The sequence below is a fragment of the Periplaneta americana genome, chromosome 12 (assembly GCF_040183065.1).
Source record: "Periplaneta americana isolate PAMFEO1 chromosome 12, P.americana_PAMFEO1_priV1, whole genome shotgun sequence".
NCBI classification, from domain to species: Eukaryota; Metazoa; Arthropoda; class Insecta; order Blattodea; family Blattidae; genus Periplaneta; species Periplaneta americana.
The window spans coordinates 37,881,314-37,909,092 of record NC_091128.1 but is presented as its reverse complement, the minus strand read 5'-3'; the positions used below and the strand labels follow the sequence as shown (position 1 = coordinate 37,909,092).

General features: G+C 36.9%; 1 protein-coding gene across 4 annotated transcripts in view; it reads left to right on the top strand.

The window, feature by feature from the left end:
- The window catches only part of LOC138710311 (uncharacterized), a 114,755-nt gene that overhangs the window by 6,395 nt on the left and 80,581 nt on the right, over positions 1–27,779 (top strand). For 3 of the 4 annotated variants that reach the window (XM_069841116.1, XM_069841117.1, XM_069841115.1), the window contains exons 1-2: positions 13,298–13,494; positions 15,204–15,296. In XM_069841116.1, coding sequence (XP_069697217.1) covers positions 13,465–13,494; positions 15,204–15,296 — 123 coding nt within the window. In that variant the 5' untranslated portion in view covers positions 13,298–13,464. Of the gene's footprint in view, positions 1–13,297; positions 13,495–15,203; positions 15,297–27,779 lie in introns of those variants that run through there. The other variant, XR_011335206.1, reaches the window with a different exon arrangement.

Genomic DNA, 27,779 nt, shown 5'->3' with positions numbered 1-27,779 from the left:
ACGTCCTGTGATGTGAAAAGTCGTTGTTCAGAGATAATCGGCATGCATTTGTGATGGAGAATTTGGAGATGACCTTTGGCCAACTACTAGCACTCAAGTGTGGTTGGTGAGTACCTAGTAACTTTTATTTTTCCAAGCTAAGTAAGGTATTTTTGTCATATTAAAAAAAAAGTATTGTTTTGTATTTTTAGCAAATATTTTCGTACTTTTTAGCACATAAAAAATAAATATATTTATTTTTTAGCACATAAAAATCCGCTCACTAGTTATAAGCCTAAGAAGCTTAACTTAAGAATGGCAAGAAGAATGAAGGCTCATCAGGTATCCTCAACAAATCCCGTCATGGTGACGGACGTTGCAAAAACTAACAGCGGGTATGGAGAGGTGGAAATGGCTGTGATGTTGTGGTGGGAGTTCAGCATGCAATGGTGGCCAGCCGAGTGAGACTGTAATGAAAAAGACGAGAGAACGAAAAGGAGTGGTTGCTGATAAGACGAAAAATGGGCGGAAAGAAGAGCACGCGAGCCACCGTTGCACCCCCCGGTCACCAACTTGGAGGAACCCACCTTGACCGGTTGTGGATGGATGTTGTTAATCTGTGAGGTGACTCTCTGGGGCTACGGTGGCGTTAAATCCAAACTGTTCATGGTGGATGACGTCTGGTGCAATTAAGTATGGCTCTATTCGTGCCACAATGATATGTTCAAAAAATTTTCCAAGGAAGTTGGTTAGACTGTTTGGTCTACAACTTTGGGGTAATGTTGGATCTTTTCCCGGTTTGACTATTGGTATAATATGTGCTGTTTTCCATGCTGTTCGAAAATAATTATGAATATCTTCGTTAAATGTGGTATGGCTATTTTTGGTAATTTCCTTAATATGGTTGGTGTGATTTTATCCGGACCATCGACACGTAAGAATGAAAACCTCGTAAGTCGACTTTTTTTTTTTTTCGAAAATGCGATATTCACTCAAATTTATAGGGAAACACGTACTCTTATGGTCTACAATTGCAAAATTTTAATTTTTTTTTTCATGTAAAAAAACAAAATTTGAAAACCACGTATCTCCTTATACTTTAATTTTAAAATGAAAAGCTCGTATTTCTGTGTATTATAGAATTTCCGACTTACGAGCTATCTATTTAAATGTGAAAACCTTGTATGTCGATTTTGTATGCTTTACAAAACCAACCTTGTCATGTAGATGCAATGTAATTCAATACCGAATCGATGTTGACAATACAGTAATAATAAGGAAAAGCATTAAATTAAACACTTCGCTCCTTTCCTTGCAGCTTCAAAGTGGTGCAGTGTCCGTAGTCTGAAAAATAAATTAATTAACGTGCATTGTAAAACCTGTTGTAGTTTTCCATGTGGCCGGAGAATAGCTTGACGTCCTGTTCTCAAGTAGTTTTATAATAAATTAGTTCAAAAGTGTTTAGGTGAGTACGAACAATGTCCGGAACATTATTGTTAATATTGCTGTGTTCTTATTTTTATTAGCCTTATCGTGCTGATTTTATCATTCTAAAATTTATTGAAGAACGACTTTGTGTTTTAACGTTTACAACGCGTCTGAACTTTCCACATTTTTACTTCAAAACGTCTAGAGGTCAGCGTATGGTTCAATTGACTGTGGGTTTAGACAAAACATACTCTGTGTCCAAAGTAAAAGGTGTGTATCATCAGTGTAATTTTTTCATTAATCAGATTATTTATTTTATTGTAACAAATTTTGCGAACAGTGACATAATAATAACCGCGTAAGTTCTATTCTACTTTAAGAACCACAATCCATCTCCAGTCTGACTATGAATTTGAAAAAAATGAAATTGAAAGAAACTAAATCAAAAATTAATTCCTTCAATGACAATCATGGGGTTTCTAACATGTTCAACACAGTTGATAAAATCAATTCCATTGAGAAGTGCAGCAATTTAGAAATTCGTAATGGAAATAACCAAGAACAGAACCAGATTCACAGTCATAACTCAACAACTTGTAGCCGAACGAAGATGAAAACAATCAAGAAAAAACACAGGATGAATGTGAAATCGAAGAGAGACAGCCTCAGAATAATGAAAATCAAAAGCGTAAACATTACCATAAAGGGAGAGCTAAGAGAGATTTATGGGCTGTGCAGATTAATAAAAATAAACGGATGAAATGTGAAAAGTACTTAGGAAGGAAGAAAAATGATGACCAGGCACCAACTTTTCGGGTATGAAAGGAAGAAAGAAAATTGGGACGACTCTGTTCTTGTAATGCAAGCAAAAGAAATTTAAGTGTAAAATGTCGAAAGTTTTTTGAAGAGAGAAGACAGAAAATATCTGTAGACTTTTGGAAGAAATCATGGTCCGAAAAGAGAATCATAGTACAGCTTCTCGTGCATAACAAATATGTTAAAGAAAGGAAGATAATAGCTAAGAATTCTCGTCGATCTAATTCATTGGGAAGAAACTGGTGAACAAATGCAAGTATGTTTCTGCTAACTTAGTGCTTGGGCAAATGGACAGTCAGAAACTGGGGCTAAATCAAAAGGCAACAGATGCTGTAGAAGAATCGGTTTCTGAAAATGAAAACGAGTTACAATAAACAAGAAAAAAAGAAGGAAAATGCGAATACTAGTAAAGATAATATCAATTATGTAAACAGGAATTATTTAAAAGAGTTCCTTGATGCACTACCAGTGATAGAATCTCACTACTGCCATAAACGAACAAATAAATTGTATCTATAACCAATCTGGCAATCAAAAGCGGCCCTATACAGCGAATACAAAACGAAAATGGAGGAAGAAGGAAATAGCAACAGAACTGTGTCTATCACAACTTTTAACGATCAATTCGATGCCCATAATCGTGGGTTATTTTCACCTAAAAAAAGACCAATGTGACGTGTGCTTTCCATTCAAAACAAAAAATATCACAGGAGAGGAATACACAAATCATCTTCATAAAAAATAGGAAGAAAGAGCCGAGAAAAGGAAAGACAAATACAACGATGATGTGTCTGCAGTAGTTCTGACTATGGACATCCAATCAATACTCCTTGCTCCATCTCTTAAAGCTTCTGCCTTATACTAAAAGACGAAACTGAAAGTACATATCTTCACAATTTACGATATCAATACAGCTGAAGGCCACTGCTTTCTGTGGGACGAGTCCGAAGGTGCACTTACAGCAGATGAGTTTGCCCCAGTAATTTGTGAATTTATCAAGAAGATTAAATTAGACATGCCCACCATGAAGGAAACAATAGTTTTCAGTGAAAGCTGTACCTTTCAAAATCGTAATGTTATTTTGGCAAACGCATTTCTTTTCAATTCCGTATAAATTGGTGTTGCTATTGAACAAAAATACTTAGAAAAGGGTCGTATTTAGAAAAGGGTCACACACAAATGATGTGCGTCCATATGCACGCTACTATAGAGACGAGATTGAAGAACAGAAAAATGTATTCTCCATCAGGCTACGTTGAAGCATGCCGCACCGCTCGCATTAAACCTAAACCATATCTTTTAGAAAGTCTTGAACACTCATTCTTCAAGAAATACGTTCCTTGAGCTACATTACATCAATTCGTCCGGACACAAAATTAGGAGCTCCAGTTGTGGTGGATATACGATGTCTGAAATATGAGCCGGTTGGCTCGATACAGTACAAATTGAAATTTTCCGATACTGTAGACATTTGCCAAGGAGAATTAAGAAGCCTTCAGGCACAGATGATGTTCAGCGTCTGTAAGATAGAATGATTCCAATTAATACAACCAAGTACAAGCATTTTCAGGAGCCGAAAATGGTGATACCAAGAGACGTTCATAATTTCTATGATAACTTGCCTCATAGTGAATAATCTTCAGGAGCTGAAAATGGTGACACCAAGAGATGTTCATTTACTATGATGACTTGCCTTATGTATAATAGTGAATAATTTCCCTTTCCTCGTATGTAAAATATTACAGTGGAACATTAAGAACACTAAAAACATTCAATAATATTATTAAAAAAATATTCAAGATTTAAAAATTACAATTTGATAATCTATTAAAGTACAAATTATTAAATAGCTGTGAAAAGCTCTAACTACATGACTATTAATGAATGAAAACCACGTAAGTCTGATACTGCGTAATACAGAGTTTCCAAATCAATAATTATTTTATTTTCATATACTTATAACTAAATTTAACAAATCAGAACGAAAATAATTCAAATTATGTCAAAAGTGTTGAGTTAAATTAGTTTTTTTGCTCCCCTATAAAATTTAGAAAATTGGACACACGAGGTTTTCATGCTTAGGTGTCGCCATGTGTTTTCTTCGGTGCTAGATTTCGAATTATGGTCTTGATTTCTTTTGATCGTACGTGAGGTGCATTTCGGGGTTCAGGGCGATATAATATGGACTGTACATATTGCGATATTGTTGTTGAAAAGTTTGTAGTGAGAAGTGATGATGAGAGGAGAATCAGCTTTGAAAGGAGTTTGCAAGAGCTTCAAGCCCATCAATAGAATCATAATTGAATGTACCCCTTGGGTTCTTAATGGGCGTTGACTTTTTTGTTATAGTTTTTCCTAGCACTCGTTTTGTAAAATTGCAGAAGGTTTTTCCTGAAGGCTTTATGTTTTCCCCTGTGTCGGCAAACTTATTGATTTTGTGTCTCATATTTTCTTCGGATAGATAGCACGTTGATACCGATAAACAGCTCTTTTTGCTTCAGGATCCGCATAAAACTTCCACTGTTTTCGAGCTTCATTGTTGGCTTTAAGGAGATATTTTAATTCATTATTATCTACCGTAAACGTTATATGATGTCTCAAAAGTCAATGTGGAGGACGTTTCATCGAATGTTTCTATTATAGTATCAGAAAATATTTGTATAGCAATTTCTTTTTCAGAAGTTTTTAAAGTCGCTAGAGTAGCCCGGATGATTTGGTGCAAGCGTTTCGTGAAGACATTCCAATCTGTAACTTTTTCTGTAGAAGGTTCAAAAGTACTGGAATATGGTCGGAGTCGAGAGCGTTTAAGCAGATTTGTTGAACTGGAGAGTATTTTGTGCTATATACACAAATACCAAGCACATCTCGATAGGTGGTTATCCAGGGAAATCTCGTAGGTTCTTTTGGTCCTGTAATTGAGTAATGAAATGTATTTGAATGCAGTAGTAAGGATTCACCTTTCGAAGTATTCAGTTTGGAATTGAGGGCACCACAGAAAATGAAATGTTTGTGATGTGTGATAATCAGGGTCAGGTCATTTTTTTTTTTTTTTTTTTTTTAGTTGAACGTATGGTGGATAATAAACAGATGCTATTAGTATTTCTGTTCCTTCAAGCTGGACGAATATACCAGTGGCTTCAAGAGTCTTAAAGATCGGTAGTACATATGGCTGTTCGATATGGCATGGAGTTTTTAATGAGTATAGCAGTTCCTCCACCAGTTCGGTTGTTTCTGTCTGTACGCATAACAGTATAGTTGCGTATACGAAATTTAGTTGAGTTTCACTAATACATGCGAGGTCAATATCATAATTAAAGAGCAAGGCTTGTAGTTCGTAAGTCTGGTGAATTATTCCATTTGCATTGAAATTTGAGATGTTTAGACCTCTCTATTTGGAAAGCATTTAGGGGTCATTTATGGATTATGGATTATTGTAAATTGAAAATATTAATGAAACCTTCAATGAATATTATTACCTTGGATATTGAATCATTTGCATTTTGGATTTTATGAAAAGTTGTGCGGATAAGCTGAATTGTATGTTGAATGTTTAGTGAGCGTAGGATGTTAACAATATCTTTGAAGGAGTCTGATATTGATTCTGATAATGTTGATGTTGCACTAAGAGAATTAAATGTTGACTGGAAAGTTTTAGTATTGCCAGGATTTGCAAGTAAAGGAAAGTCACCGTGTTTCCATGTTGGCTGTTTAGAACGTTCTTCAGAAAAAGTTCTCCTGTTCCTCATCTTCTCTTGAAGTTCCGTTTTCTTCTTTAGTTGAAGGCGGCACTGGCTATAGCTGGCAGTTTGTGCGCCGTCACAGTTTGCTCATTTACGGATATGTACAGGACCTTGCAAAGGACAATCGGTGAATAAGTGATTATTTCCATATTTAACACATCAATTACAACGACGTGAGGTGTGTCCAAAACCCTGACACTTATGACATTGTGTAATATGTGGAAAAGTTCTATATGACTCGATTTTTATATGATTGATAATATCTTACAATTGATATATGGTTCGGGAGTGTTCATTATTTGGAAGTGTAATTATGCTGATCGGGATGGGACGTCGGGTCCGTAAGCCATCAGTGTCATAGCAAGGAGCAATAATTTGACGAATGTGTTCTATTTGAAAATCTAAGAGTTCAAGTTCTGTTTTGAGAGTAGCAGATTCTACGAAAGCCGGAAGTCCTTTCAGTACTAAATGTATAAATTTATTTTCTCGAGGTTCGTGAGAATAAAACTGAAGGTTTTCGGTTTGCAAGATAGTATATAACTTGTCATAATCAACATGACAACTAGTTAAATATTTCATACCTTCAGCAGAGTAACTTATGTGATTTTCATTGGCTGGGTAAGTAATGACTACAATTTTTTATTATTTTCAAAGAAATTTCCGGCGGGGATATTCTTCACAATTTGGCATTGGAGCTGATTTGGGTCTAGATAACTCTGTGTTGGTATTATCTTCTTGGTTCCCTACTTGAGGATTGTTTTGGTTTGCTGGTGATATGTCGGTATCCATTTCATGGACAAGAGGATCAAAAACATTTTGTAGTTTGATATCCGGATGAATTAATGTTTCATGAGATAAAGTTGTTTGTGTCTCGGAAACTTCGAATTTGGTTTGGCTTTGTGAGTATTTAGTTTCTGTTTCTTAATGACATGATCTCTTACTTTGCTTTTGCTTGAAGTTGCTTTTTCCGCAGGATTAATTTGTTTGCTAGTTGAATTGATTACGCGAGTTTCACATATAGTTACTGCAGGTGTAGGGTACTGGTTGTTGCAGATGTTGTGGTTGATGTCGTATGTCAAGTCACTATGTTATATATGCCCAGTTGGTTTTCGACTAGACACCAGTCTTCAGTATTTTGCGTCATTTTAACAGACACCACGCTTGGCTCCGAGAGCCAAACTAAGTAATTACTACACGATCACTCGATTATGATCGCGCACGTAACTCAAAAATGATGAAGAACTAAAGTTATAACTTAAACACCACACAATGTCGTTAATTTTATTAGATATTATGGGTGCTATTCATAGACATTTCGCTAGCCCGCGCTACGAGCGTGCTAAACTAGCCCCGGCTATCGACTGGTTACTTGTACGGGATTCATATCATATCACATCGCTAACACTGGTTTATGAATACGAAAAACGTTAGTTCGCTGATCATCCACCGGGAGCCCGCGCTAAGAATGTCTATGAATAGGGCCCTGGATGTTTACGCTAAATATAAATGTGCAAACATTACGCAACAGGTCGGAGCACTGTTCGATATAGACGCTTCTCGATCAGCACTCGATGCGAACTCATCAAAAGCTTCAACTTGAGTAAGTAATTATAATTTCACTCGCCAGGTGGCAGTGGAGTTACAGTTTCCGTGTTAATTGAATATTTTGACGCTAGATGACGGCAAAACCAAAGGCGAAAAATAGAGGCAGTCGTGTTTAAAGTAAAGTAATTTTAAAGTAATTCTATTCTGAAGATATACAAAATACAGAATATAATTACAGCTATAGAAATAAAATGCTCTTTTAATTTATAATTATATTAAGCCTTGCTGCTTTACACTCTATTCCCTAAGGAACATTCAGTAAATATGATCAACGTTAAATAATTGGCAAGAATTAATTTACAAGCTGTGCACCAGGGAGTATGATTATTATACGAATCAAAATCAAGTAGCTGAAAACAAAAAGAAAAAAAAAAAAATCTGGTGACAAAACGTATCTTGAGTTCCTGAAATAATATGACAACATATATCATTTTATGAGGCCAAACATGGTTTGAAAATGTCGATTTCTCAACATATTCTCAAATACTTCAAAACAAAATCTCATCTACATCCGATAGACAATAAAAATCAGAAGAATTTTATTCCACACAAGGCAGTAATACCACGCCGAAAAGTTATGTTTACAATAATTATATAACGCAATATAGTCTCATAACAACACTTCGTTGGAAAGGAACATTATTTCAAGATATATTTTTATTTTATTTTATTGGGTTATTTTACGACGCTGTATCAACATCTAGGTTATTTAGCGTCTGAATGATATGAAGGTGATAATGCCGGTGAAATGAGTCCGGGGTCCAGCACCGAAAGTTACCTTCAAGATATAAATGTCATAAATTGATTCTACTCATGCTTCTGTAAAAACAGGATCCCCATTGTGTAAAATTTATCCTTCAACAATTTGATGAATCCTGGAAAGAAACAACTAATGAACAATTAAAAAAATACAACAATTAAGAAATATAATTAGCCAACGTACCAATTATCTCCTGGCTTAGTTACCTCATAGATGGTTCATTGTTGGTATCACTTGTGAAGTTCAGACCTATATTCGGATAATTGACTAAACAACAAGGTTGGCGAGTTGGTATGGCGCTGGCCTTCTATGCCCAAGGTTGCGGGTTCGATCCCGGGCCAGGTCGATGGCATTTAAGTGTGCTTAAATGCGACAGGCTCATGTCAGTAGATTTACTGGCATGTAAAAGAACTCCTGCGGGACAAAATTCCGGCACATCCGGCGACGCTGATATAACCTCTGCAGTTGCGAGCGTCGTTAAATAAAACATAACTTTCAAACTAACTTTCACTAAACAACAACAAAACAAAGGATATAATTATGCCTTTACTGAAATCAGACGTTCTCCCTAGGATTGAAATTTAATTTTAATATTCGGACAAATTAATATATTGGAAATTTCAAGCTCACAGGGAACCTGCACTCTAAACGTCAGGGGCGTTTAAATGAATATAATGACTAATTGATCATATTTCTCATTACGGATGTCATATCCTAATAATAATAGACATTTTTAAAAACTAGGGTTGCCATAATAAAGAAACAAAAAACCAGTACGGTACATTGTATTGTATTGTATTTATTAACATTCCCTTGTATTCATACATTGCTTCACAGCTAGAATATGGAAAAAGTGAAAAAACTTACTACCGGCACTATTATAAAGTCTTAATTTATAGTCACAGTCTAGATGAAATATATACACAAGAGAAATTTACAATATAGTCAACTAGTACAACACAAAATTTTAGTATCAATTTCATGAAGCGTTATTGAATGTCATCAATTCCCCTACAGAATAGAAGGCGGGGGAAATTAGGTACTTCTTTAATTTGGCCCTAAATAATCTTATGTTTTGAGTTTCATTTTTTATTTGATAGGGAGGCTATAAAAATTTTTACTGCCATATAATGCACTCCTTTTTGAAAGCATGGTAATCTTGCCGCTGGAGTATGAAAGTCATTTATTGACGTGTATTTATGCTATGAAATGTTAAATTAGTTACAAAGTTTTCACGTTTACATAAGAGGAAGATTATTAATGAAAAGATATCCTGACAATCCATGGACATGATTCACAAGGCAATTTCATCGACGAGTGGAAATGTAAGAATTTCTAACAATAAAAAACTTGTAAATATAATTCGTTTTCCATAGACATTGGTACATTAACATCACTTGTTTACTTAAAATGGACGGGGCTGGCCACTTCAGTTATCTAGCACCTTATTATTTGGCATGGGATTTACATTATTACCATTTATTTTAGCACCACACCATTCAGGTCTGTATATCACCATCATAGAATCATTCATACTTCTCAGAACATTGTTCGTTTGTGGATGACTTTGTAAAATTAACTGCAATTTACATTTACCATATTATACTCTATCTGCAGATGCGTTTACTAACGTAAGTGATAATCTGTTCCTTTCTGATATCCACTGAGCATTCATAAAAGAAAATGCTCTTCGAACATTGACATTATATCAACATACAGAGAAATAAAAATTCTATAATTTTCAACTGTTCTAAGTATACCACGTCATATATACAGCTGTGACAAAAATTTGCCGAGATTTCGTGTGAAGTGATGTCGTTAGAAATTTCCTCTTTCTTGTGCAATAGGAAAAAAATTAAATTTTATCACCTGGTCAAACAGAAGGCTCTCATTGAGTTCGTAAGATGAATTATGTTGGACCCACTTGAGTATCATTTCAACACTATCTTACGAATTATTGCAATTTTCCAGATTTCTTCATTCAATATCGTGGACATCCGTCTTTTTGGAACAGACTTTCTCCTTACACTATAAAACTATGGACTGTCGGCAGCTCTTGTTACAACCCAATACCAATTAAATTTAATGCATTTTCTCAATCCTATTCATAAGATAGATCAGATCATTATGAAGGGATATGTGTTTACATTGACAAAAACATACAAGTAAGGTTTTAGAAGGATATTCCAATTACATTTGTATACAATAACATATAATGCATCCCTTATTTCATTAGCACCTACAGTATATATATATATATATATATATATATATATATATATAATATATACAGTATATATTGTATTGTATTGTATTTATTAATATTCCATGGTATTCATACATTGCTTTACAGCTAGAATATGGAACAAGTCAAAAAACTTAATACTATTATAAAGTCTTAATTTATAGTCACAGTCTAGATGAACTATATATACAAACGAGATTTACAATACAGGGTGTTTCAAAAATACGGGGCATAATTTCAGGTATGTATTTCCCACATGTAGACAATCCAAATAGTTTATTACAACATGTGTCCGGAAATGCTTTATTTCCGAGTTATGGCCTTCACAACATTGAAATTCACCGGAACGTTTTTCTTTCCGCAGGTCGTTGCCGTCAAATGAGACATTAAGAGGGCACTCTGACAGTTCATTCCGAGGTGAAGGTTACATTCAGTCTTGTGTAGACGTTAGACTGTGCGACATGTATTCAAATCAAGAGCTGGCAGAGATACACTTCATGTACGGTAAGGCGGACGGCAATGCTGCGCTGGCTCGTCGTTTCTACCAAGAGAGGTACCCACAGCGACAATGTCCAGATCGGAAGACATTTGTACGTCTCCATTACCGTCTGTGTGAGTATGGAAAATTTAACTCTCCTGGTTTGGGAAGGGGACGACCAAGATCTACAACTCCAGAAGTACAGGAGGAGATTCTGGAGGCTGTGAATATGACTCCTTCTATCAGCACACGAAGGGTAGCGTTGCAAGTCAATGTTCCTCATACGATTGTCTGGAGACTGTTGAAAGAATATCAATTGTATCCTTATCATTTGCAACGTGTACATGCCCTGTCACCAGCAGATTACCCTGCACGAGTTAGGTTCTGTCAGTGGTTCTTGCAGCAGTGTGGTGTAAATCCGAACTTTCCTGCCTTAGTATTATTTACAGATGAAGAATAGTTCACACGAGATGGCATAACAAATTTCCACAATCAGCATGTATGGGCGTATGAAAACCCACGTGCAACTGTTCCATCTCATCACCAGGTGCGGTTCTCCCTCAACATGTGGGCCGGTATCATTGGTGATCGATTAGTTGGACCCCATGTACTTGTAAAAAGACTTACGGGGCAGGCGTACACAAACTTCCTGGAAAACACCATACCTCATGTTTTAGAAGACACTCCACTGATCAATCGTCAACACATTCACTTCTTGCATGATGGCGCTCCTGCACACTTCAGTCTTACGGCTCGCCGGTACTTGGATCGAAGGTTTCCTGATCGATGGATAGGTAGAGGTGGCCCAATTGCTTGGCCTCCACGCTCACCTGATCTGAACCCTCTTGATTTCTACTTGTGGGGCCATTTAAAATCATTGGTTTATTTGTCTCCGGTGCCTGATTATGAATCCCTTCGGAATCGAATTGTGGCATGTTCTGAGGACATACGCAATACTCCTGGAGTTTGGGATCGTGTTCGCAGGTCAATGAAACATCGATGTGAGGTCTGTATTCAAGCAGGAGGTGGACATTTTGAACATCTTCTGTAATGACAACGACCTGCGGAAAGAAAAACGTTCCGGTGAATTTCAATGTTGTGAAGGCCATAACTCGGAAATGAAGCATTTCCGGACACATGTTGTAATGAACTATTTTGATTGTCTACATGTGGGAAATACATACCTGAAATTATGCCCCGTATTTTCGAAACACTCTGTATAGTCTACTAGTACAACACATAGTTTTAGTATCAATTTCATGAAGTGTTATTGAATGTCATGAATTCACTTACAGAATAGAAGGCGTGAGAAATTAGGTACTTCTTTAATTTGACCCTAAATAATCTTATGTTTTGAGTTTAATTTTTTATATTGATAGGGAGGCTATTAAAAATGTTTACTGCCATATAACGCACTCCTTTTTGATAGCACGATACGCTTGCCGATGGAGTATGAAAGTCATTTCTTTGACGTGTATTTATGCCATGAACTGTTGAATTAGTTGCAAAGTTTTCACGATTACATACGAGGAAGACTATTAATGAAAAGATATATTGACAAGCCATAGGCATTATTTGTAGTTTTTTGAAAATAGTCCTACAAGATTCCCTAGATTTGGCACCTACTATTATTCTAATTACTCTTTTTTGTAATGGAAATATACTGTTACTATCTGTGGAATTTCCCCAGAATATTATTCCAAAACTCATTACCGAGTGGAAGAATGGAAAGTATATTGTTTTTAAGGTATTGATATTTACTATCTTTTGCATAGTTCTAATAGCAAAACAAGCTGAATTTAGATTGGGGGTAATTTCTTTAATATGATTTTTCCAATTTAACACATTGTCGATTTTTAAGCCAAGAAATTTGGTTGTCGTTGTTTCTAATAATAATAATAATAATAATAATAATAATAATAATAATAATAATAATGATTTATTTTAGCTGGCAGAGTTAAGGCCGTAAGGCCTTCTCTTCCACTCAACCAGCAAAAAGTGTACAACATATGCATGAACTTACAAAGAATTCAACAATTTGATTAAGTGAGAGTTACATGTATACAAGAGTTATATACGAATTAAACAACAAAATACTACGAACTATTAATTAAACACTGAAATAAACTGTGTAGCAGAATTAAGTTAAAATACATAGAATGTAAATATATTTCAAATAATATTAGATAACAGAAAGAGATTATTATGAGACAATTTTGAAAATACAGCACTATCAGGATGATGTCTAAAGAATGAAATAACAATGTAGTCAGTGATAGTTTAAATCAGTAAGATTGGAGTGAAATGCTAATAAGGTTATCTTTTAAGCTGTTTTTAAAGGTGTTTATTGTCTTGCAGCCCCTAATACTTTGTGGCAAGGAATTCCATTGACGCGAGGTGGATACTGTAAAAGATGATGAATAACAAGATGTTCTATGAAGAGGTATACTTAGCGTGCCACAGATAATGGTAAAAAGGAGAAGCATGTTTTGAAGTATTTAGATTATATAGATCAATAATGAAATTTATTTTTATTGCTGTATCTCTCAAAAATACGTTTTGCATTGTTCATTGGTTTTTTTTTTTTTTTTTTTTTTTTTTTTTTCGGAAATTACAAGTTCAATTTCATTCAAATCTTATACAGATGTTTATTACACAAAATAACGAACAGTCATATTGATACATCTTAAGACTCATTCATACTGCATATTAAATATTTGAAAAAGTTTTTTTTCTTTTTTTTTTCGATTGGATATGCTGAAAATTACAAATGAAGAGTTCGCGGGAAAAACAATGAATGTCACAGTTTTCTTAAGGTTGATGTCATTATCTAATTCAATGGATCACTGCGAAATTTAATGTTGTTCTTATGAAAAATGGTAAAAAGGAGAAGTATCACCACGAATACAGTAATACTTTCCTTTATTTTCTATAGAAACAGCACTACATCTTGCAGTTATAGACTCAATTAGATCATTATGTAATCCTTAACAGAAATGTGACATTCATCGTTTTTCCTGCGAACTCTTCAAATATTTTATTTGTGATGGTAATGAAGATATCATCAGATTCGGTACTCCTCAGTTTGTAGCAATATGGCTGCTGTCATGTGTGTAAAAATATTCATACTTCCGCCAATGATAATTTTTGAGAAAAGATACATTAAGAATCAATATTTATTTATGTATTTATTTACATACCAACCATACCCATGTGCTTTGCTGCACTTGTTATAAATAAATATCTTTGACCTTAATCTATTATATTTTAAAATACAGCTTTGTTATTATATAGTTAATAATTAATTTATTATCAGTTATACATCGTTTGTTCCCGAATTACTTTCAAGTTGTATCTAGAACTATGAATGTAACTTATTACCATACAATACTTTCTGGAGTTGTTCAGTTAATTCTAGTTTTAATTGGTTGTTAAAATTCTGTTAATGATATTTAATATATATTGTAAGTTTGAAATTAGGGTGTGTTAATTGGATTTTTCACAGCAATATGAAACTTTAAAATTCAGGTTGCTCCAAACTTTAAATTTTGAGTTGCTTCCCTTTCTAATTGGGCCATTGATATATAATTTATTAAAAGAATAGTCAATATTCAACAAGGTATTGAGCAGTAGATGTTAGGAATGGATTTCAAGGAGTTGGTACATTTAATGTATGTTAACAAATTAAGTGAACAGTTTCCTCTAATTGATTTAATTATACAGTATGCTGCAACATTTCCATTGTGTACTGAGTGAGGTAGCAGGGTTTAGTTGCATGAATCTTGTAAAAACTGCCTTTCAGTAACGAGAGTTAGTACTCTCCTTGCAATAAATTTAATCTTGAAGGACCAACTCGTAAAGAAATTTATTTTCCAAGTGTTTTGTAGTGCTCATAAAAATAGACATATTTTAATGGGATGTAAATTGATTTTAAACATAGGTCTAATGATTTACTCTACTAGAGTGCGGTAACATGGGTTCAAAGTAATGGAATTCCAAGAAGCAAATTAAATTTTTTTCTGCAAATCTTATTGATTTTGTCTTTCTGTACAATTATTTACAACGTTGTTCAAGCTTCTTGCAGTTGGCACAAATATAATTTTGCAATTATTATTCTTTTTCTAACTTAAACTCCATTTCTAATTGCGACAGGCAGGAGACATTCCACAGTGCTCAAGCAATCCGTGGATGAAGTACAGAATTGTGGACCATGGGAAACTGCCACCTGATCCTCAGTCTGGCCAGGTAAGTGTGATACATGGTGTCTTGCCAGATCTGTTGTTTACGAGACTGTGTCTGGCCAGGTACGTGTGAAGCATGGAGTCTTGCCAGATCTGTTGTTTACGAGATTGTGTCTGGCCAGGTATGTGTGAAGCATGGAGTCTTGCTAGATCTGTTGTTTAAGAGACTGTGTCTGGCCAGGTATGTGTGATGCATGGAGTCTTGCTAGATCTGTTGTTTAAGAGACTGTGTCTGGCCAGGTATGTGTGAAGCATGGAGTCCTGCCAGATCTGTTGTTTACGAGATTGTGTCTGGCCAGGTATGTGTGAAGCATGGAGTCTTGCTAGATCTGTTGTTTAAGAGACTGTGTCTGGCCAGGTATGTGTGATGCATGGAGTCTTGCCAGATCTGTTGTTTACGAGATTTTGTCTGGCCAGGTATGTGTGACGCATGGAGTCTTGCTAGATCTGTTGTTTAAGAGACTGTGTCTGGCCAGGTATGTGTGATGCATGGAGTCTTGCTAGATCTGTTGTTTACGAGACTGTGTCTGGCCAGGTATGTGTGAAGTATGGAGTCTTGCCAGATCTGTTGTTTACGAGATTGTGTCTGGCCAGGTATGTGTGACGCATGGAGTCTTGCTAGATCTGTTGTTTAAGAGACTGTGTCTGGCCAGGTGTGTGTGATGCATGGAGTCTTGCTAGATCTGTTGTTTACGAGATTGTGTCTGGCCAGGTATGTGTGAAGCATGGAGTCTTGCCAGATCTGTTGTTTACGAGATTGTGTCTGGCCAGGTATGTGTGAAGCATGGAGTCTTTCCAGATCTGTTGTTTACGAGACTGTGTCTGGCCAGGTATGTGTGAAGCATGGAGTCTTGCCAGATCTGTTGTTTACGAGACTGTGTCTGGCCAGGTATGTGTGAAGCATGGAGTCTTGCCAGATCTGTTGTTTACGAGACTGTGTCTGGCCAGGTATGTGTGAAGCATGGAGTCTTGCCAGATCTGTTGTTTACGAGACTGTGTCTGGCCAGGTATGTGTGAAGCATGGAGTCTTGCTAGATCTGTTGTTTACGAGACTGTGTCTGGCCAGGTATGTGTGAAGCATGGAGTCTTGCCAGATCTGTTGTTTACGAGACTGTGTCTGGCCAAGTATGTGTGAAGCATGGAGTCTTGCCAGATCTGTTGTTTACGAGACTGTGTCTGGCCAGGTATGTGTGAAGCATGGAGTCTTGCCAGACCTGTTGTTTACGAGAGTGTGTCTGGCCAAGTATGTGTGATATTTGGAGTCTTGCCAGATTTCCATACAGTAGCGTGCAAATTAATCCGAACAACGTAATTATGCAAGAACACTCAAACGGAATAAAAAAAGGATCTAAGACATACCTTAGTAATCTATGTGGCCTTCCTTGTTCCTAATAACAGCTCTGAGACGATTTGGCATGGATTTCACTAATTTCCCACAAATATTCTTCATCGCGAAACCATACACCAATGAGGGCAGAAATCATCTTCTCCTTTGTAGAACAATCTTTTGCAAATTGACCACAAGTTCTCAATGGGGTTGATGTCGGGTGAGTTGCCTGGCCAGGGGAGTACCTGAATATTCTTGTTGTTGAAGAATTCTGTAGTTTTTCGAGACGTATGGCATGGTGCCAGGTCTTGTTGGAACACACCTCTGCCATCCAGAAGTGATTTTTGCAGCTGGGGTACGATTCTGGTTTCCAATAAGTGAATATATTTGTCAGAATTCATCATTCCCTTGATAGGTATTAATGCTCCAGGCCCTTCATGTGTAAAACAACCCCAAAACATTACTTTAGGGGGGGATTTGGGTGCTTGTTGGAGATGAGCTGCTGTTACTTTTTCGGATCCTTTCCATATGTAAGAAACACGGTGACTGTGGACCTCGAAATGAGGCTCATCGGAAAAAAGTACATTCTTCCAGTCATTCACTGTCCAGTGTTGATGTAATTTTGCCCACATTAAGCGTTTTTTGCACATAACAGGGGTTAGCAGTTGCTTCTTAATAGGCTTACGAGCCCTTCGTCCAGCTTCCAAAAGCCTACGCCGCACTGTTGTGACGTGAATACTCGCCCCAATGGTAGCCATTAACTTGCAGGTTAAGTCGACAGCAGTTAGTCTAGGATTTAATTTACTTTTCCTTACAGTTAAACGATCATCTGCAGGTGAAGTCTTCCTTTTCCGGCCACAGTTTCCTTTTTCTGGGGTGTATCGTTTTATGATCGAATTAACAGTAGCCAAACCGATGTGACATTCTGCAGCAATTTGCCTCTGTGTCATAGAAGAATGCTCTGCTAATGTTATAATTTTAGACCATTTTCGTGGAGTTGTATTTATTTGTGAAGATGACAGAATGTACACAGGATTGCAGTATTAAGTCTTCATCACAACTAAAATGCTTAAAACGACAGGCAAAATGTCACATATTATAAAAAAATAATGACAGACCTTCAACAATGGAATTACACGTACTACAGATGTCAATTAAAGTGGTATGAGCAGCTGTGAGGCCAACAATGACAGAAAATGTAAAAATATGTTGTGTTCGGATTAATTTGCACGCTACTGTATTTGATTAATGAAGGTGGACACAACCGATTGGAAGAGGAAATTCGGTGCTTTTCCTGATTACATTATAAATAGATCTAGAATAGAGGTTCATCCAGAAAGTAAGTTCCAATGGCCGATAAAGAAAACAAAAACATTAATAGTAAGAAATATTTATTACACTATTTATAGACATTTTCCTGCCAGAAAGCACTTCATGAGACGGAAGGGATAAAAATCACTTGGTGTGAGGTCGAGGCTGTAGGGTAGCAACAGATTCCATGTGGCATTGGCTGTATGGATACAGGAGATAAATATTGAACTGAAATGGTCCTTCATTAAACAAAATATACCTACACCTGCTTCAGAGATCATTCAGACCATGCAGAATAAAAGTAGGAACACTTGGTTTATTGAAGAATGCAAAGAAATGATAGATAAGAGAAATGAACTCAGACTGGTTATGCTACAAAAGAAAACTAGAGCAGCAACAGATAAATACAAAGAAGGAAGGAGAAATGCTAAAAATGTTTGTAAAATGAAAAAGAAAATGTTTGAAGAAAATTTATTGTACGACTTAGATGAAAAATTTGGAAAAAATGAAAGCAGAAAGTTTTTTGGAAGTGTCCGAAGACAGAAGAAGGGCTTTCAACCAAGAACGATGATATGTAAAAATAAAGATGGAAACCTAATTATTGGAGAACTACAGGTACTAAAAGTGTGGACTGAATATTTCAATGATCTCTTGAGTTCTGGAGGACAAGAAGATATAAATATAAATGTATCCTGTTTTGAACCTGACCCTTACATGCCAGTACCAACGAATACTATGGTATATGATGCAATAAGGAAAATGAAAAACAGTAGAGCACCAGGAGAAGATTCGATTAATGCAGATTTAATCAAAAAGGGTGGAAAGGAGTTGTGGAAATGTATTCATAATCTGATTGTGGATGTATGGAATCAGGAACAAATGCCTAGTGATTAGAGTGTAGCTGTCATATGCCCTATACATAAAACAGGCAATAAACTGGAGTGTAAGAATTATAGAGGCATATCACTGCTAAATACTACATATAACATTTTCACTAATATCTTAGCTAAGTATTTAGAACCATACATAGAAACAGCTCTTGGAGAATACCAGTGCGGCTTCCGTAAGGGTCGATCAACAACAAATCAAATATTTTCTTTACACCTAATTTTAGAGAAGTTTTGTGCATTTAATTTACCTTTGCACCAATTATATATTGACTTTAAAAAAGCTTTTGACTGCATTAGCAGAGATTATATTCTACAAACTTTAGGCGAAATTGAAGTTCCCAATAAACTGATTAATTTAACTAAAAAAACTTTAACACAAACTCAAAATAAAGTTAAAATGCAAAATAAACTCTTTGAAAGCTTTATAACTTTTAATGGCATTAGACAAGGTGATAACTTATCAACTATGTTGTTTAATGTTGGATTACATAGAATTGTTCAAAAGATAACCATAAACCCAGGTGGTACAATCATCAATAGAACGGCACAATATATGGCATATGCGGACGATATTGTTATCTTATCATGCAATGTAAGTACAATGGATGAAATACTCAAACAAATAGAAGCTGAAGCAATCAAAGCTGGTCTGGAAATTAACAATGATAAAACTAAATACATGTATAATATGAATAATAACAGTACTAATAAGATTAATTTAAATAATACTAAATTTTGATAGAGTTTCCATGGTGAAAGACAATAATGATGTTATGACTGATATAAAAGAGAAGATTGCAGGTGGGAACCGAGGTTTTTGGACATAGAATAAAACTATGAAGTCCAGGTGTATCTCAAGAAAAGCCAAAATAAGAATATATAAAACTGTTATCAAACCAATAGTAGTATATGGAAGTGAAACCTGTACTCCACCTGCAAGAGCAATAAAGATCTTAAATGCCTGGGAAAGGAAAGTATTACGAAAAGTCTTTGGGTCTACTTATGAGCAAGGGTTTTGGCGAATCAGAACTGCTGAGTTATATGAATTATATAAAGATATTAACATTGTTGTTGATATAAAACTCAGAAGGTTAGAGTGGCTGGGACACGTAGCCAGGATGGAGAACAATCGCACACCCAAAGCTCTACTAGAAGCATTGCCAGTAGGAAGAAGGAAAGTCGGACGACCTAAATTGAGATGGCTGGATGACGTTCAAGCTGACCTAACAAAAGTTGGAGTTAGAAGATGGAGAACTCGAGCATTAGACAGGATAATTGGTCGGATGTTGTGAGGGAGGCTAAGGCTAAACTGCAAGGGCCATAATGCCAGTGATGATGATGATGATGATGATGATGATGATGATGATGAAGTGTATGGGGTCGTGCATTGTCGTGCAAAAGCGTAATGCCTCTTGTCATCATCCCACGTCTCTTGTTCTGGATCGTCCTCCTCAGATTTCGCAATGTCTGACAATACCACTCAGCATTAACGGTCTCCCCTCACTGTAAAAACTCGTACATGAGGACACTAAGTTGATCCCAGAAGACAGTGCACATGATTTTTTGACAGAGATTGTCTGCTTGAATTTGGCCTGACAGGTGAACCATTATGCCGCCAATGCATGGATTGTTGTTTTGTTTCTGGTGTGGCATGTGACAGTCATGTTTCATCATTGTCGAGAAACTCGTCATCTTTCTGTGCGTACCGCTGGAGGAATGTCAATGCTGCGGCCAGACGTTGGTTTTGTGTTCATCTGTTAGTTGCTTTGGCATCCATCTTGCATACACTTTCCGAAAACCAAGCCACCGGGAGACGATTTCGTGCAGCAATGAATGAGACGTGTAGGGGAATTGACCAGAGAGTTCCGAAATTGTGAAGCACCGGTTCTGCAAAAGTGCTTGCCACACACTTTCCATCAGCTCTGGCGTCACCAGGGATGGTCAGCCACTACAGTCTTCGTCTTGCACGATGGTTCGGTCTTCAGTGAATTGCCTGCACCATTGTCTGACCATACTGTCGCTTATAACGTCGGTGCATACACATTGCACAATTGGCTGGAGATCTCTGCTGGAGATTCTGAGTGTGCAAAAATCGGATAACTGCACGAATCTCGCAGTTGGTGGGAGACAGTATCAGTGCAGCCTGGCACTGTGCAATAACTGCTGCCGTCACAAGACTGAAACTGCACTGCACTGCATTATTTCCACATACCCCCACATACCCCCTCTCTACTGCTACGCATGTGCATTCCCGTCCAAGTAGTCATGACATCTCTGGACGTGTTTAGAACTTACTTCATGGATGAACCTCGTAGATGAAAATTGGGCCAAAAGCAGATTTTAGAGTATAAAACATTAAGTAAAGTTGTGTTTGCAATGCTATGTGTTACACATCAACACTGATCTACAAGATGAAGATGATACAACAAGGAGAGTTATGCTGCAAGAAAAAATTTGCAGAAAAGCTGCAGATGAAGTGCAAAACATGCCATAGAACTCCCCCCCCCCCATCCTCCATATAAGCAACGGATGACTTGTAGTTATAATTACAGCTATGAAGCATATTATACTCGTATATAATTATATATTGCCTGAGTCGAGAACAGGTAATCATAGAGAGCGGGTAGAATGAGATGTGTACCGGGCAGCGAGGGCCAGGGGAGTGTGGAACCGACACTAAGCAGTTTTGTGATTCTGATATTAACCATGCTGTTGGAGATTGGAGGAGTGGAACTGAATCCAGGACCTGTGGAACCTGTGAAGTGCAGAGTATGCAGGAACAATTTGAGGATGGTCTTCTGTGCAGCACCTGTTCGACGTGGCTTCATTTCAGAGGGACCAACATATTGAGGAGAACTGGAGATGTAAGGACTGTATCAGGGCTATAGTTGTGACCACGGATACAGAAAGTGAATCGCTGAAGAAAGAGGTGGCTGAAGTAAAAAGGAAGCTGCAGCAAATGGAAGAACACCTGAGAGAGATGGAAGCAGAGAACAGGCGACTACGTGAGGAACGACACGGGGAGGCAAGCGAGGAGAAGCAGATACTAGTGATAGGACATTCCATGGTGCGACATGTGGGACAGGAAAGCAAGGACCTCGAAGTGCTGTGCTACCCGGGGATATGAATCGAAGAAGTAAGACACAAATTGAAGCATTAGGAGAAAAGGGACAAAAAACTATAATATTACATGTGGGGACCAATGACCTGAGGTGACAATTTGAGTATGCTATGGGAGATATGTTCGACTTGGCAGTAAGGACGAAGGAGCTGTACCCCTAGGCAAAGATAATTATCAGCAGGATAGTGTGGTGAAATGATTTTCACCGGACTCGGATTGGGCGAATCAATGTGAGGCATTCAATTGGATGGCAGATAGAATGGGAGCAACATTCATGGACCCAAATTCGTGGATCAATGATGGGGACCTGGGATGTGACGGAGTCCTCTAAATTGAATAGGAGCGACGAAACTAGGAGCACTGTTTTCGAGGGCAGCGTCAGTGCAGAGGAGCAATGACCGAGAATGACGGCGGCAAATAGTATGTACTATTACAATGGCGGTGGAAGCGGCAGCGGCAATGGGAGAGACAGAGGTGGTAGCGGCAGCCACAGCAGAAACAACAGGGATCGTGTAATAGTAAGTCTTTAGTAGTGCTGCAGGTCAATTGTAGAAGCATTTATAATAAATCAGTTGAATTCTGGAACCTAGTAGATTCGCATAATCCAGACGTCATAATAGAAATGGAAACATGGCTTTCTAGTGAAGTAACAGACTCAGAAGTATTTAGAAATGATTATGTAACATACATATGCAACCGTGTAGGAACAGGGGGAGGTGTTTTTATATGTGTAAAGGAGTGCCTGCAGAGCGCTGAAAATTTTAAAGACTCAGAGTTCGAAATGTTGGGTGTAGACATAGCAGATGATTATTCGCGAAACATATTACATATCATCAGTTTATACAGGGTTCCGAAAGAAAGCTTAAACGTACTGTATAAAATAAGAGATATGTTGGAAAATAGATACATTCATGATCAATATGTTATTGTCACGGGAGACCTAACTTTGTCCCAGGTAAACTGGCAGGGTACAATAGAGGGAGGGATGGGTCAAGCTCAGTCATTAGTAAACTCACTCATCTGAAAACATAACTTAATACAAGTAACAGATAGGGCGACAAGGGGAGATTCCTTACTAAACATATTTCTTTTAAGACCCTCAGAAATAGTTGCAGGTATTGAAGTGATTTCAGGTATTAGTGACCACGACGCGGTAATTCTTGAAATATTATGGAATGCTAAGTACAAACAAAGCAGAACAAAGAACGAAAATATCTTGCAATATAACAAAGCGTACAGAGAAGGCTTCCAGAATTATCTTAGAGAAAAGTACTCATTATGGGTAGTAAAGGGCAGTAGTGTAGAAGAATAATGGGCGGAGTTCAAGCAGATTATATTAACAGGAATACAGAAATGTATTCCGGTTAAATGTTGTTGTTGTTGTTTTCTAATGCCAGGCGTTTGACAATAAAGTCATTTGACCTCTTGCACTCCAATATTTTTCAAAGATATTATCATGACCAGCCAATGAAGCACAGATTTTGAGGTGTTCCGAATCCATTTCTTGGTTTGAGTTGCACAATGGGCAGTTAGGGGACTGATATATTCCAATTCTATGCAGGTGTTTAGCCAAACAATCATGGCCTGTTGCCAATCTAAATGCAGCTACAGACGATTTTCATGGTAAATCGGGAATTAACTGTGGATTTTGATGCAGAGAGTTCCATTTTTTCCCTTGAGAATGTGTTATCAAATTTTGTTTGTTGAAGTCTAAGTATGTAGATTTAATAAATCTTTTCACAGAGTAATACGTAGATTTAGTAACAGGTCTGTAAGTAGCAGTGCTGCCCTTCTTTGCTAAAGCATCCGCATTCTCGTTTCCCAGGATTCCACAATGGGATGGTATCCATTGGAATACAATAAATTCTTTTATTGAGTGATATTAATTGAGAGAGCATTTTAGTTATTTATTTAAATGTTTATCAAACAATCTCGATCCGAAATATTATAATAAATACATATGGAAACTGAAAAGAGAGCTAAGGAAATCCTACAGCCAGCGCAAGGAAAGCGTTGTAAAACAAACAAAATTCACACACTTTATCGAAAGAACTGCTTAATCCGAAAAAGATAGTGCAGGAAAATTACCTAAATAAACTTTTCAAAGGTAAACAAAACAGGTGGGGGGAATTTTATAAATATGTGAAGAGATGATGCAAGGTTACTATTCGAGCCTTCCTCTAAAAAATGACCGCAATCAATTTATTGTTCAGGACAGTGAAAAAGCAGAAAAACTACATTCCTATTAGGCCACTGTTTTTGGATGAAAGCAATAATACCTAACTTAGCTTCTGTGGAAAATACGGGTCAGTTTTCTAGGGACGTAAGGAGAAGGATCTCTAAATTGAAAACTCATAAATCAGTAGGACCTGATGGTATCGCCGGAGACATGTTAAAATTGGGAGGGGAAACCATGATTCCATATCTAATGTGTATATTTGAAATATCAATAAACAATGGTACTGTCCCGCGAGATTGGAAAGATGCAGTAGTGGTGCTAATTTATAAGTGAGGGTCTCGCTCAGATACAAAAAAATTACAGACCGGTCAGCCTCACCTCTGTGGTTTGCAAACAGATGGAACACTTGATTTCTTCATATCTAAGGCAGCTTTGGAATGATTCAAATTGGTTACATAATTGTCAGCATGGGTTTCAGGGGGATTACTCATGTGAAAGTCAATTAGTAATTGTATGTCAGGATTTAGCAGACGGAATAGATTCAAATAGCCAAGGAGATGCAGTGATTATTGACTTTTCACGCGCATTCGATGTAGTTCCACATGACATATTGTTGGTTAAACTGTACTGTTTTCGCTGTAAGAAAATCCTAATGTAAACATAAGCACGTTGCTGTCATACCTATGATTGGCTCCCAGTCGAAACACTCACATGACGCAGGAAAACTTAGTTCCTTATTTGGAAACCATAATCTTGTATTATTTGAAAATAAAAAATTGAATTCCAGTTGTTAAATACGATGAAACATTTAACTTCACTCATATGTAAAATGCTACATAAAAGAAAGCTACTTATATATTTTGTTATGTACTATGAACGCGGATGAATACCAATAGTAATACCGGGATAGTCTGTTCTTGTAACAAGCTGGCCTCACTTGAGCTCGTAGTTGTTCATGTAAGGACATGGTACTGAAGTATGGCTACTGTACCTTCAACCGCCCATTGTGAAGACAGAAGACTTAAAAATAATTTAATTGCAGTAATTATAAAGTAAATGTCTCCTAAGCAAACGAATGGATAGCAGTGAGGTTAGGCCTACTTGACGAGTAACTGGAAATGTTTAACATGAAACAGAATGTGCAAAAGTAGGCGGGAACACGTACTGAGAATCTATGGCGCCAAACAGTGGGCAATGAAGCCTCATTTCAGTCACGTGGTATTGTTTACATTAGAATTTTTCTTACAGCGAAAAGATTATACAATCAATGGGAGTTGACTTCAGAGTACTCCAGTGGATCAAGGAATTTTTAATTTGTCGCGCTGAGAGAATACAGGTGGGGGAGGAATTATCGAGCTCATTAGAAATTACTTCTGGAGTCTCACAGGGGAGTGTTTTGGGGCTCCTCCTATTCCTGGCTTTTGTAAATGATCTGCCAGTTAACATATTGTCCAGAGTTTGCTTATTCGCGGATGATTGTATGGTATGCAGGGAAATAAAAAGTTATGAAGATACTACTCTTCTTCAGAATGATCTCAATAGAATAAAGATTGGGCAGTGGGCAACAAAATGAAAATAAATTCTCTAAAGAGCAAAATCGTCAGCTTTACAAGGAAAAGAAATAAAATAATCACATCGTATACATTAGGGGGTGAACCATTCCGAAAGTTAACAATAATAGGAATAACATTTAGCAGCGATCTCGGCAGGGGAACACATTACTGACACAGTGGGAAAAGCATGGAGAGCATTATACTTTGTGATGAGGGACTAAGAAAAGGCTCTGATAAATCCAGAGAGATTGCATATGTCATTAGTTCGTCCAGTAATGAAATATGGTGCTGCATGTTGGGATCCTTACAGATTAGAACATATTAAGACACTGGGAAAGATTCAGAAATGGGCTCTCAAGCATTGTCATATTAATTCACCATTAAAATGGGACACACTCACGGACAGTTGAACGCGAATTCGATTATGTGCACTGTTCAAAACATACAGAGGTGAGCCTGCCTGGAGAGAAATAAAAAATGGGTAGCAGCTGCCAAATTACTCTTCAAGGAACGATCACTCACATAAATTAAGGGAAAGAAGACGATGACGGACACTGGAAAGTTTTCTTTTCTCAATCATACTATCAGGGACTGGAATGCTTTACCTACAGACTTACTAAAGGCTTTACCAATAACCAAAAATATATTTAAAAATAGGCTTAAGGACTTTACTAATAGACGGTAGAATATTATACACACTATTTAAAGAGTTTAATTTATGTTTTGTTATTTGAAGTGAAGAAGTGTGTTGTGTCAGTGAAGTGTAAAGTGTATTATGTAAGTGAAGTGTGTTGTGTAAGTGAAGTGTGTTGTGTAAGTGAAGTGTGTTTGTGTCAGTGAAGTGTGTTTGTGTAAGTGAAGTGTGTTTGTGTCAGTGAAGTGTTATAATTTATAGTGGTAGTGAAAAGTATTTGAACAGTGAAATGTTTTTGAAGTGTTAGTGAAATCAGGACAGTGGCATAACAAATGTGATACGGATCCCCTCAAATAAAATGTATCAGTGCACCCAAATGTATAACCTATCAATAACATAAATATAATTACAGCAGATAGAAGTTCAACTTTAATGCAGTATATTTCCACATTATAAGAACAAAGGGATTAACTTACTTACTTATTGGCTTTTAAGGAACCCGGAGGTTCATTGCCGCTCTCACATAAGCCCGCCATTGATCCCTATCCTGAGCAAGATTAATCCAGTCTCCACCATCATATCCCACCTCCCTCAAATCCATTTTAATATTATCCTCCCATCTACGTCTCGGCCTCCCCAAAGGTCTTTTTCCCGCCGGCCTCCTAACTAACACTCTATATGCATTTCTGGATTCGCCCATATGTGCTACATGCCCTGCCCATCTCAAACGTCTGGATTTAATGTTCCTAATTATGTCAGGTGAAGAATACAATGCGTGCAGCTCTGCGTTGTGTAACTTTCTCCATTCTCCTGTAACTTCATCCCTCTTAGCCCCAAATATTTTCCTAAGAACCTTATTCTCAAACACCCTTAATCTCTGTTCCTCTCTCAAAGTGAGAGTCCAAGCTTCACAACCATATAGAACAACCGGTAATATAACTGTTTTGAACAAAGGGATTAATCGTTCATTATTATAAGATTATTAAAATAATAACAATTATTAATAAATTTTATTAAAAAACATATAATATATACTATAGTGATTGAAATTATGTAGGCAGGTAGGTCTATCAATAAGTATATACTTCTATCTGCTGTTTGTTGTACTTACAAAACTTTACTATACTCACATTGAACTCTGGTGAAACTGGATCATGTGGTGTGCTTTCTGTGATGCGAAGGTACTGACATCAATGGATCTAGCCCTTTCACATTCGATACCGAGTTCACTAAGTCTGTCTTGGGTCATAGAATTCTGCAGATAGTTCTTTATAAGTTTTAGCTTCAAAATGATCGTTCAGCCGAAGAAACAGTAACCGGAATAGTTATAAGTAGGTAAAATGCCGGGCATAAGTCTGGAACGCTAGCAGCTACAATTGAAATTTCTATTACTAATAGATTTGTTAATTCAGATACAGAGGTTAATGAGGCTATTTCTTTTTTCAGAGCGTTTCTGAAACCTATTACCTGGT